Raw genomic sequence first — 13,112 nt, forward strand, 5'->3', positions numbered from 1 at the left:
CTTGGGCCACAGTCAGACTGGTGTGTACCTTATCTTCCCCTCTCCCAGGGGCAGGACTCACTGTGGAGTGGTATGGCCCCTATGGGGGCTACTTGCACACTGCCAGGCTTGTGGTGCTGCTTCTATGGGATCTGCAGTATTAGCCGAGGTGGATCCGCAAGGTGCACAGGGGCAGGAGGGGCAGGCTTAGCTCGCTTTGCCATGGGTGGTCCCCTGCGGAAGGGGCCCTGCAGCACCGGGAGGGAGACAGGCAGACCTGTTGGAGGGATGGATCCACAGAAGCACAGCATTGGGTGTTTGTGCAGTGCAAGCAAGTTCAGTGACAGAAACTGGTTCCCTTTGGGATTTTGGCTGGGGGATGGGAGAGGGAGATGATGCTGGCCAGCGCCTTTGTTCCCTGCCGAGCTGAGGTCTGTCTTCTGCGGCTCAACACCTCTCCCTCCCGTTGTCCTCTCGCCCTCCCACTCTCCAAGCAGAGCTGTTGACTTATAACATTCCAGATATTAAGTCCCGCTGGCTGTCAGAACTCAAGCAGTCTGGCCCCTCCACTTTTACAAGCCAGACTCAGGGCTCTGCCTTGCCAGGTGGGCTGCCCCTCCACCCCACCGGCTCCCTCCCGCCAGTCCATGTAGTGCGCACCACCCCTCCGCCCTTCCTACCCTCTTCCATGGGCCTCTTGTCTACGCTTGGCTCTGGAGAATCCATTCTGCTAGACCTCTGGCAGTTTTCTGGGTTATTTAGGCAGATGTGGGTGGAATCTAAGTGATCAGCAGGACACGATGGGCCCAGCGTCCTCCTACACTGCCATCTTCTCCTGCATTCCCCTCTAGTATACTTCTATCTCATCTTCTAGACCAGGGTGGGCAAACTTTTTCTGTATACATTTTAGGCTTTGCAAGACAGATGGTCTGTGTCAACCCTACCACCGTCAAATGAAAGCAGCCACAGAACAAATGAGCATGACTGTGTTCCAATACAACTTTACGAAAATAAATGGTGTGCTGGATTTGACCAGCAGACTGCAGTTTGTTGACCTCTGTTCTAGAAAATGAACTCACTGAGCATAGAGACATTGCTTATGCATCACACTATCTTCAGGGTCTATCCAACACAGTGGTCAGGCACAGTTTTGACATAAATAAATGCTAAAGAATATATATACAAGTAAATGAAAAAAGTATATACAATATATACTTATCTAGATTATTTTTAATTTTATTTAAAAAATCAAAAGGATTGGGTGCTTGGGTGGCTCAGTTAGTTGAGCGTCAAACTTCGGCTCAGGTCAAGAGTTCACTGTTCATGAGTTCAAGCCCCGTGTTGGGCTCTGTGCTATAGTTCAGAGCCTGGAGCCTACTTCCAATTCTATGTCTCCGTCTCTCTCTACCTCTCCCTTGCTCACACTCTGTCCCCCTCTCTCTCTCAAAAAAAAAATAATAATAATAATTTAAAAAATATCAAAAAGATTGAGGTTCTAGTTTATAAATTAAGTAGTGGGTCCACAGGTATTCATTTTATTAATATGCATAAGTTAAATATAATAAAAATATCTTGTATGCTTATATATACACACATATATTTTAAAATTTATTTATGTACATGTAATGAAAATTTTAAATAAATTAAAAAGGTTAAATTCCTAATTTTAGGAACTATATATTCTTAATCATATTCTTAGTACATATAATCATGGACAAACCACCCTCTGAAAGAAGTTATTTAGTTCAGTGACTGTATAATCCTTGCAATTTTGACCTGTTTTATTTTTAAACACTTCTAGTGCTCTCAAAATACAATATGACAATTTCTAAAATTAATTTGATTTTTATATATTTGTAAGTATATTTCAATACCCCTTAAGATAAAAGGAAACACTCAGAGTAGCATAAAATTAGGGTAGCAAATACCTGTCTAACCTAAATTTTAAGGAAACAAAATGTAGAAAGGTAACAATTATAGAATTCACTTCTCCAAGGGAACAAAAAAGCCTTTATGTAGTTTTATATACTATACAGATAAGTAAACTAAACGTGTTTTATTCTTGTTTAATCTTGATCACACAATTTCTTAAAATGAAATCTAAGAGTATTAGACTGACAAGAAATCAAATGCACACAAATATAAATGTGAAGGAATTATGAGGATATTTGGAGGGGGCTTCTTAATAACAGATTACAAATATGGATACCTGCATGATGAAATGCCACTCCCCATGGTATAGTTTTTTGCAATACAGAGTCCAATCCTGAAGGTGAACGTTTTAACTGATCCATCACTTCTAGGAGACTCTTTTGTTCCAGTACCACTGGTAGAAGTTCAGATGATCTTACCAATCCTGTCACAGAAAAATTATCAACACTGTTCACCTCTGGATAGACCTCCTTAAGTGCTATCTGCCTAAGTCAGGACAGAGCTAAATATCAGGGCAATGGTTCTAAAATTACCATATATAATAATTAGCTGAACATCTTTTAAAAATACTGATGGCTGGCTCTCACTCTTGGCCATTGTGATGTAATAGGATGCAACCTGGACATAAGGAATTTTTAAATCTCCTAGATGATTCTAATGTGCACCAAAGTTTAGAAAGCACTGTAGTAGAGTGAGGCCAAGCCCACAAGAGGGGACAAAGGACCCAGCTAAGGAAGGAGAGGATTACAGATACTACCACTCAGAGCCTAAAAATCAAAATCCTTGCTCATCAGTATACTCTCACACAATAGGCGTCCTTGAGTCTCAAGTAGGAGCCCAAGAAATGGCATTCCAAATAGGAAATGGTCATAGAGGAAATGATGGGAGAGAGAGAAAACAAACTTAACAGAACTCCAATAGACTTAATACTGACCAATAATAATTGTAGATTCTCCACTTATAATTCTAGTAACGACAGCCTTTAAATTCTCTGAAAATCATTTTATATACCAGTTTTTGCAAGGATGTGGATCACCTTGTGCATAATTGCCTCCATGCAAAAGTCAGATATATTAAATGGCAAAACAGAAAATTCAGCAGACCATTTGGCATAGGTATAGGTATATAAAATCTAGTTTTAAATAACTGTAAGTGTTTGTATATGGTAGAGAATACTCAGAAATGTCATTTTCTTTGTGAGAAGGCGCTAAGCCTTTGAAACCAGCATCACTTGATATCAGACTAAATGTCTTGTTTGAATAAAAAGACTGAAAGGAAGGATGAATAAAAAGCAAATATACAATGTCCCCCTAAAGGTTCAGAAAAATGGAAGTGCCAATGCTCAATAAAAATGATTAAAATGTGTGCAAAAAAAAAAAAAAAAAATCCTTGCTCAAAGTGTGTCCCATCAACCAGCAGTGTCAGAACCACCTAGGAACCTATTTCTGTGTGACAATTTTTCTAGCCTATTTGCCACTAATGTGGTAATTAATCACATATTACCTTCTGTTTTTGTCTCTCTGTGTAACCTGCTCCCTTAGTAAGCAAGACCTCAACTTTTTTAGGTGTAGGAACTATGTTTTCTTTAAAGAATCTCCCAAACTTTTGGATTTCTGAACTAGCAAATTTCTCATAAGATATATTTTTAATATAGCTTCTATTTCCTAATTAAAAAAATATTTTAGGTAAACTTTTCTTAAAATTTTAAAGACTCAGAGGGGCGCCTAGGTGGCTCAGTTGGCTGGGCATCCAACTTCAGCTCAGGACATGATCTTGTGGTCCGTGAGTTCAAGCCCCACATTGGGCTCCGTGCTGACAGCTCAGAGCGTGGAGCCTGCTTTGGATTCTGTGTCTCCCTTTCTCTGGCCCTCCCCCACTCACACTCTGTCTCACTCTCTCTCTCAAAAATAAATAAACATTAAAAAAAAATTGGGGGGCACTGGGTGGCTCAGTCGGTGGAGCGTCCGACTTTGGCTCCTGTCATGATCTCACAGTTTGTGAGTTTGAGCCCCACGTTGGGCTCTGTGCTGACAGCTCAGAGCCTGGAACCTGCTTTGGATTCTGTGTCCTCCCTCTCTCTCTGCCCCTAACCCACTCACATTCTGTTTCTGTCTCTCTCAAAAATAAATAAACATTTAAAAAAAACGTTTTTTTTAATTAAAAAAAATTTTAAAGACTCAGAGAGGCTTGTCAATGTTTTATTATGCTAAGTACAATTAAACATTTTTTTTAAACTACCATTGATTGATACCTTTATTTCCGAAGAAAAGTCATTTTAACATAAAAGAAATTAGTAGGGATAATTTCAGAATTTAAACTTCAGCTTTACAAAAAATGTGCTGCCTTGTCTTTACTTTTCTAGTGAAAAGTTCATCATAGCCCAGGCTCCAATTTAAGCACCAGGATTTGGGAACCCTTGTGATAAATCAAAATGACAGAATCTCAAGCAAGAAGGTAATAATAATATTTCTGGCTATCAAAGGAATTTAAGTTATTATGGTACAACATAAAGAATATAAATGGCATAGTATAGGAAACATCAATCAGGAGGGAAATAAAAGCAGTATTATAATGTTGGGCTGGAGTCTTCCCAAAATAAACTTCAAGCAAAGTTTACTTGTTAGATCTAAGCTTGAGGTATCTATCACCTATCCTCATGACTGCAGTAGCATAATGAATTCATAAAATATCCTAATATTCTGTGACCAGAACTGGTTGGTCTCTGTCTTCTCTACACCTATCTTGGACCCCAAGGGACCACAGGTTAGCAAAAGTGGTGAGGGAACAGTGCTCATCCTAGAATCAGTAAAATATATACTAATAGTCATAGCTATACACTAAATTATTACTCAGCAATAAAAAAGAATCAGTTTGATAGATTTAACAACCTGGATGAATCTTAAAAATACCATGCTGAAAGAAGCCAAACATAAAACACACAAACATACTATATAATTTCATTTATATGAAATTCTTAGAAAAGTCACAACTAATCTAGAGAAACAGAAAGCAGATCAGAGGTTGCCTGGGGCTAACAATAGAGAGGAGATTGATAGCTAAAGAGCAAAGATTACATTTTAGGATGATAAAATGTTCTATATGTTCATTAGAGTAGGGATTAAACAAATGTATACAATTGTTAAAATTCATTAAATTATGTAATTCAAATGGGTACCTTGTATTGTGTATAAATTAAACCTTAATTAAAGCTGCTTTTAAAATACATATGTGTTTATATACATACATATGTATATGTGTGTGATTCTTTCTTAGAGTTTGGAAATATAAAGAGAGAGATGTCTGATTTCTCCAGAAAAATGTGCATATGAAATTTTATATATAATTTAGGAGCTTCAAAGATATCTCTCAAAGCCCATGGACCCCAGATGAAGAATCTTGTATGTTTAGTAGTATGCACCTGTATAAATCCAGTATTACAAAAATCTGAAGGTTAGCCTGAGTGTATGTATACATTGTCTATAATGAGGATAAGGAGAGGAGCATAGTTTTGTAAAGGAGTGTCCAGTGGGCAGGTGGAGGCAATGATCAAAGAGAACTATACTTTATTTATATAATCATTAACATTACTTTTAAGCAAATATACTGAAAATAGAGGCTTTCATTTCCATCAGTAACTTACCCTCAGCTTGATGGTGTAGGTTATAAAACTCACGGGCAATGATATCTGCCAACTTCTCACACCATTTCTTTGATGGACAGAAAAGTAATACTGAATGGTTATCACAAATGGTCTCATAACATAAACTAACAACATGGTCCTCATCTCCCTAAAAAAGAAAGAGAAATAGTCATTTTAGTGGTCTTTCAAAACATTTCACATCAGTTTCAAGTCACTCATTTTGCTTATTGGGGAAGGTTTTTTTCTACTGAAAGGTATAATAAAAACCCGTTACAAAGTCAGTAACAAAGAAAAAGCAAGAGAAAAAAAAAGAAATAAGCTTCCTTATGATGCAAGGTAATTTCAGGTAGAACAAAGTATATGTAAATGTCTAGTAGCCCAGTGAGTTCTCAAAACTGGAAGGTCAGTGTGTTTAACTGGATTAATTCATTCATTCATTCACTTGATGAACAAACATTTACTACATACCAGATACTGTTCTAGGTACTGGAGATAAAGAACAAAGCAGAAAAAAAGCTCTGCCCTCAGAATTTTACTACTCCAGTAAGAAGGGATTGATAATAACAAAAACAAGCTAAGTAAAACGCACAGAATTTTGAAGAGTGCTAAAAATAAAATGGAAAATAGGGACCAGGAAAGGGAGGACATTATAATTTAGATGAGTTAGCCAGGGAAGGTCTCAGAAAGTGACATTTGAGTAAAGGTCCAAAGGTGAAAGAGTAAACCATGCTGATGAGTGGGGGGAAAGCATTCCAGACACAGAGAACCTGAGGTAGAAGATTCTTGGTATATCATAGAACAGCAATGTGGCTGTGGTGGGAGTGAGAAGGAATGTAGTAGGTGAGCTCAGAGCACTAAGGGGCTGGGGACAGATCACATAGGGCATTATAGGCTACCAAAAAGAGGCTGGCCTTCATTCGAAATGAAACAAGGAAGCATTCCAAGTTTGGGAACATAATGGTTATGTGATCGGATGCTCATTTAAAAAGAAAATTTTTTTAATGTTTTTATTTATTTTGGAGACAGAGAGAGAGTATGAGCAGGGGCGGGGCAGAGAGAGAGGGAGACACAGAATCTGAAGCAGGCTCCAGGCTCTGACCTGTCAGCACAGAGCCCGACACGGGGCTCAAACTCAGAGACTGTGAGATCATGACCTGAGCTGAAGTCAGATGCTCAACCGACTGAGCCACCCAGGCACCCCTCGGATGCTCATTTTAAATAGATCACTAGCTCCTGATTTAAGCATAGACTGAAAGGGAGAAGGTGGGAAATAGAAAGATCAATTTGGAGACTATTTCAATAATCCAAATAAGGGTCAAGTGATTCAAATAGGGTGGAGGCATAGACATAATAATAGAAAGAGATTAATAGGACAGTAAATAAATGTGTTTACATATATATTTCATTGAGGTAACCAAGGCACAGTCTGCTGCAGTTTGGGGTACTGAGCAAAACAACTGAATAAGATTCCATGCCAGGCATACAGAGGCTACAAATGCAGACCTATGAGAGTACTGAAACGTGAATTTACTCCTAGTACCAACTCCAGCTGTTTCAGTACTCAGAGGCACAGCTCTTTATAAAATGTGAAGATGCCCCACTCCACAGATGATGAATCAGTTTTTTAATGTCAGGATTGAAAAATCAGACCTAAAAAAATACTGTGATCTAAAATTTTTTAACTGTATTTATCGGTGTGTGAGGAAATTTATCATTCATCAAACACTTCCTAGATGCCAGTTTTTTAAAACCATACTTCATTCTTACAATAAGTGTTACATCGCATTTTATAGAGGAAGACAGTATGTTCAGAGAGGTTTTGTGATTCAACTAATATCAGTCATATCAAGAATCTCTATGGAATACCAGAAATAGGTCTGACTCCAAAAATGTTTTTCCCCGTTACTATATAATTACTACTTAACAAAAGTTTCATTTTCCACATTAGTATTTAGTAAGTAAACTAAACCATAAGAAAATCTTTTCCCAGTTAAAAAGAAAAATCTACAAAATTAGTTATTACTTATTATTTATATTATTTTCTATTACTTATACTTACTGGAAATGATAATTTTTTTTTAAGTTTGACAGAGTATGAGTGGGGGAGGGGGAGGGGCAGAGAGAGAGGAAGAGAGAGAATCTCAAGCAGACCTTGCACCGTGAACAGAGCCTGATGCAGGGCTCAAACCCAGCAACTGTGAGATCATGACCTGAACTGAAACTAAGAGTCGGACGCTTAACCACCTGAGCCACCCAGGTGCCCCACAAAACGATAATCATTTAAATTCAAGGCACAACTACATTTCCTCTCTCACCATCACCACCAGTTATTTAAGATGAAACCAATTAGCTTAATATTAAGTAATCCTTCTGGGGCACCTGGGTGGCTCAGTCGATTGAGCAATCGACTTCGGCTCAGGTCATGATCTTGCGGTTCACAGGTTCGACCTTTGGGCTCTGTGCTGACAGCTTGGAGCCTGCTTTGGATTCTGTGTCTCCCTCTCTCTCTGCCCCTCCCCGATCACACTCTGTCTCTCTCTCTCAAAAATAAATAAAAAAAATTTTTTTAAATAAAAAAAATATTAATAATCCTTCTGATGGTGATGTAAAGCATATTCAACTACTTTGCAACCACTAACTTATATAACTCAAAAATTGTTAACAACTTGCTAGAAAATGCAGTCAAACACTGGGAATACTTATCGAAGAATACTGACTTACCTTTACTTGTAGACGGGGCTGAAATTCCCTCACAAGTTTCATTGAAGAATCATATATAGAATTTCCAATTTTTACTGACTCCAACAGTGGTACAGGACGAAAGTTGGTGTGGTAGAGTTCAGCATTTAACCAGGAAGCCACAAGCTCCAAATTAGGAAGAGTAGCACTCATGCCAACAATCTGCACGGCATTAGACAGAGGACTGGCTAAATCTGTCTGGCTGTAAAAAATAAACGAAAATGATGTTAAAAGACACATAGTATTAATTACAAATAGTGTTGCTAACAATATTTTTGTTCATGTCCTTCAGGACATACACCAAGTCATTTTTAAGGTACACACCTAGAAATAAAATTACTGGGTTATAACTTATCTTCAATTTTATTAATGTCAAACTGGTTTCCAGAGACGGTACCAAAGTATCTCCATAATCCATGTGTGTTTTATTGTTCCACATCTTGTCACCACTTAGTTAAAAAAAAAAAAAAAAAAAAAGATGCCAATCTTTTTTTTCTTTTTTAATTTATTGTCAAGTTAGCTAACATACAGTGTAGTCTTGGCTTCAGGAGTGGATTCCATGATTCATCACTTACATATAACACCCAGTGCTCATCCCAACATGTACCCCCCTTAATGCCCATCACCCATATTCTCCAACCTCCAAACCCCCATCCCATCAACCCTTAGTTTGTTCTCTGTATTTAAGAGTCTCTTATGGTTTTCCTCCCTGTTTGTAACTTATTTTTCCTTCCCTTCCCCTATATTCATCTGTTGTGTTTCTCAAATTCCACATATGAGTGAAACCATATGATATCTTTCTCTAACTGACTTATTTCACTTAGCATAATACCCTCCAGTTCCATCCACGTTGGTGCAAATGCCAATCTTTTTAATGTTAGCCATTTTGGAAAGTGTGTGGTAATATCCCCTTGAGGAAGTAGTTTACATTTCCTTGATTAGTAATGGTATTAAGACCATTTCATGTTTATGGACCATTTGGATACCATCTTATAAATGCCTGTTGAAGGTGCTTGCCCATTGACGTATTGGGTTTTTTCTTCTTGATCATAGAAGTGTGTGAATGTTCTAGATAATAACTTTCCTCTTTCAATAAGTTTTGCTCTTGTCTTTATTTATTTCCTTCTACTTTCTGTGGCATTATTTTACTATTCTTTTTCTAAGTTCTTGAGATGAATAATGCATTAATTTTTCAGTCTCTCTTCTTTAATAATATATGCACTTTATACTATCAAGTTCCCTTTAAACTTTAGCTACATTTCAAAAGTTTTGTTAGGAGATATGCCTTCAAACTATCTTCCAATTTCTACTGTGATTACTTTTTTGACCCAAAAATGGGTCAAAATGTTTTTCCCAATTTCCAGTGTGAATTTTCTAGTCATGCCTCTCCTATATTTATTTCTAGTTGAATCCCATTTGTCAGAGAATACATTTTAAGTGACTTAAACCCTTTAAAATATATTGCTTTATGGCTCAGCATTAGTACAAATTTACTATGTTCATTGAAAGGAACATTCTGCTTTTATTTGGTAATTCTTCTACATACATCCATTAGGTCAAATTTGGTAATTGTATTAGTCACATCTTCTATATCCCTACTGCTTTAGGACATAGATGATTATCTCCATGTTTTCTCATATACTGCAAAAGGTGTTAAAATCTCCCTAGAGTGAAACATAAGAGCTCCCAGATTGAAAGAATCTATTGAGTACTGAGTACAATGAACAAAAATGGAACACCAAGACACATCAGCATGAAATTTCACAACACTGAGAAATAAAAGGAGCCCTAAAAACTCCCAGAGAGAATTAAAACATTTTATACAAAGGACAAAGGATAAGCATGGCATGGGATTTCTCAACACTAACAAGAAAATGAAGTAATGTCTTAAAAACTCTAAAGTTTTTAAGTAATAAGTAGTAAGTAAGTAGTAAGTAGTAAGTAACTTAAGTAAGTAACTTAAGTAGTAAGTAAGTTTTTAATGAAGTAATGTCTTAAAAACTCTAAAGGAAATCTTGACTTTTATACCTGGACAATCTATGAGATAGCTATAAAACATTTCAGACATGAAAATTTTCAAAAAAAATCACATGCGTAATAGCCTGTACACTAAAATAAAGTGGATTTTCCTGAAAGATGTCCTCACCAAAATGAGGAAAACATAAATTATCCAAAAAAGGGGTGCTCTGATTCAAGCAAAAAGTAATAGGAATGAATGATAATGATAAAGAAAGATCCTAAAATAAGTGCTGTGCAGCACATACATATGTAGTTTACCCACCTATCCAGATTGGAACAGTTCAGAAGGCTTTTGGAGAAACTTCAAGAAGATGAATTTGGTATAACAGCAAATGTGTTAAAACATATTGGATGAAAATTTACATAAGTGGGAAAGAGGCTGGAGGTCAATCAGTGATAAGGACATAGAAAAACAAACCAGTAGGGTGCCCGGGTGGCTCAGTCGGTTGAGCGTCCCACTCTTGATTTCAGTTCAGGTCATAATCCCAGGACTGTGGGATGGAGTCCTGCATCAGATTCCATGCTGAGCATGGAGTCTGCTTAAGATTCCCTCTCTCCCTCCCTCTCCTCTTCTCTCCAGTTCACACACTCACATAATAAATACAAAATAAAAGAAAAACAACAACAACAAAACACAGGCCATCAAACAAATAAACAAAAAAACATTTATTAATTTCAGAGAAAATAAAACATTATTTAGAAAGTAAAAGTAGTCACAATATATACTACATGGCTCAGTTGGCAATGGCATGTATAGTCCTAACAGCATAACACTAAATATTGATCTGAGCAAAATTATGACATAACAGTATTTGGAGAATGGGAAGGTGATGAGAAGACAGAGACTGTGGGGTGGAGGGGAGGTGATGGGAGACTCGGTTGGGTAAGTAAAGAATATAAAAAAGAGCTAGGATTTGAAGGGGCACATGTACCCCAATGTTTATAACAGCACTATCAACAATAGCCAAATTATGGAAAGAGCCCAAATGTCCATCGACCGACAAATGAATAAAAAAGATGTGTTATATATATATATACAATGGAATATTACTTGGTGATCAAAAAGAATGAAATCTTGCCATTTACAACAACAGTATGCTAAATGAAATAAATCAGGCAGAAAAAAAACTATCATATGATTTCACTCATATGTAGGATTTAAGAAACAAAACAGATGAACATAGGGGAAGGAAGGAAAAATAAGATAAAAATAGGGAGGCAAACCATAAGAGACTCTTAAATACAGAAAACAAACTGAAGGTTGCTGGAGGGGAGGTAGGTCGGGAGACGGGCTAAATGGGTAACGGGCATTAAGGAGGGCACTTGTTGGAATGAGCACTGGGGGCTATATATAAGTGATGAATCACTAAATTCTATTTCTGAAACCATTCTTATACTATATGTTAACTAACTTGGATTTAAAGAAAAGTAAAAAATAAATACATACATACATACTGAAATGAGAAAAAAAGAGCTAGATCTTCATCTTCCACAGTAAGTAATCAATATAAACTGTAAAACTAAAAACTCAAGTGGTTACATTTAGAGATAACACTATAAATAATTGTTTTTAAAGCTATGAGAGTTGAAAGTAGTTACCTCTGGTAAGTGGAGGATGAAGAAATGCTATTTTTCAAAATTAGCTTTGACTACTTAAATACAATGAATGTATAACTGACAAATACAAAAACTGGATTTTTAAAATTTTATCATAAAAATGGTGAGTAGTCAGAAATTTTTAAATGTTTACAAAATAAAATCACTCTCAGTCTTATGTACTTCTTTTGGAATAAAAACTAACTGCTATACATGAGTTTGTTCTAAATAGGCACTATTCTACTTCTTTAATTTATTTAATTCATACCTATTTTGCAGACATTTTCTCAACATTTCTTTCTCAACATTGCTAGAATCTCAGGAACTCAGTTATTTCAGGTACTTACCAAGATGCTGACTTATGAGTAATATAGCAAATCTTAGTCAGCAAAAGTTCCAGCAGATACCCTCGGTGAGAGTCTCCCAGCATATGCAATTCATCCACAACCACCATTCCTAGATTTTACAAAATTTCACAATTTCAAGAAAAATTTTAAAAGACCCAATATCTTATACAGTAAGTAGCTGTCATTACTATAATATATTGCAGGTGATACAAATTTCTAACCCTAACACAAAAATTAGATTTCACATAGTAGATGATCCTTTTTCAAGACATTTCAGGCATCATAAGTGGTCCTACTATAAGTATTCTGGATCTAAAAATCAATGATTAGCTAAATCAGGGCTAACTCAGAGAAAACTGCCTCTTATTACTCAGACACTTCTTTATTGGCAACCTTGTAGAAATGTATGTACAATGAGACATCAAATACATTTATGACAGTTATTCAGTGTATTGACTTTTCTATGGGGGAAAACAGCCAGGGCAACCATACTGATGTTAGGAAGTTGCTTAGAAAAACAAGATCAGATCAAGAAGAAAGAAGTGATTTTAAGAGATGTTTTTGTTGGAAGTGATAGGCTAGTGAATCACCCTACTACAAAACATAAATATGACCGTAATTCCCTTCTCCACTACTTAGTGAATTAAACCAGTCTGTGCACTTGGAATAGTGCTCAAGAATAATTGAAAATTTAGTATCAACCAACACCTCCTTTAAAGGTCATCATGTCATGGTTTTCACAGGCGGTGGTATCCTCCCTACAAATCTTGCCCACCAAAATCAAGATCTTTCAGGTCTATTTCCTAATGGCATGATGTTCCTTTTTCTCATTGGTAAGCTATCTCAAAATCATATGGCAT

At 36.6% G+C, this 13,112-nt stretch overlaps 2 protein-coding genes across 4 annotated transcripts in view; both read right to left on the reverse strand.

Annotated features, from left to right (window-relative positions):
- The window catches only part of POLQ (DNA polymerase theta), a 120,272-nt gene that overhangs the window by 99,102 nt on the left and 8,058 nt on the right, over positions 1-13,112 (reverse strand). For all 3 annotated transcript variants that reach the window (XM_053903420.1, XM_019448509.2, XM_019448511.2), the window contains exons 7-10: positions 12,253-12,361; positions 8,273-8,492; positions 5,552-5,699; positions 2,189-2,335 (exon numbers count right to left, since the gene is read on the reverse strand). In XM_053903420.1, the coding sequence (XP_053759395.1) occupies positions 2,189-2,335; positions 5,552-5,699; positions 8,273-8,492; positions 12,253-12,361 (624 nt within the window). The remainder of the gene's footprint in view (positions 1-2,188; positions 2,336-5,551; positions 5,700-8,272; positions 8,493-12,252; positions 12,362-13,112) is intronic.
- HCLS1 (hematopoietic cell-specific Lyn substrate 1) overlaps positions 1-13,112 on the reverse strand; it is a 131,665-nt gene that overhangs the window by 25,253 nt on the left and 93,300 nt on the right. The window lies entirely within an intron of this gene.

Source organism: Panthera pardus, unplaced genomic scaffold, assembly GCF_024362965.1.
Source record: "Panthera pardus isolate Hobbes unplaced genomic scaffold, ASM2436296v1 HiC_scaffold_16, whole genome shotgun sequence".
In the NCBI taxonomy this organism is placed as follows: Eukaryota; Metazoa; Chordata; class Mammalia; order Carnivora; family Felidae; genus Panthera; species Panthera pardus.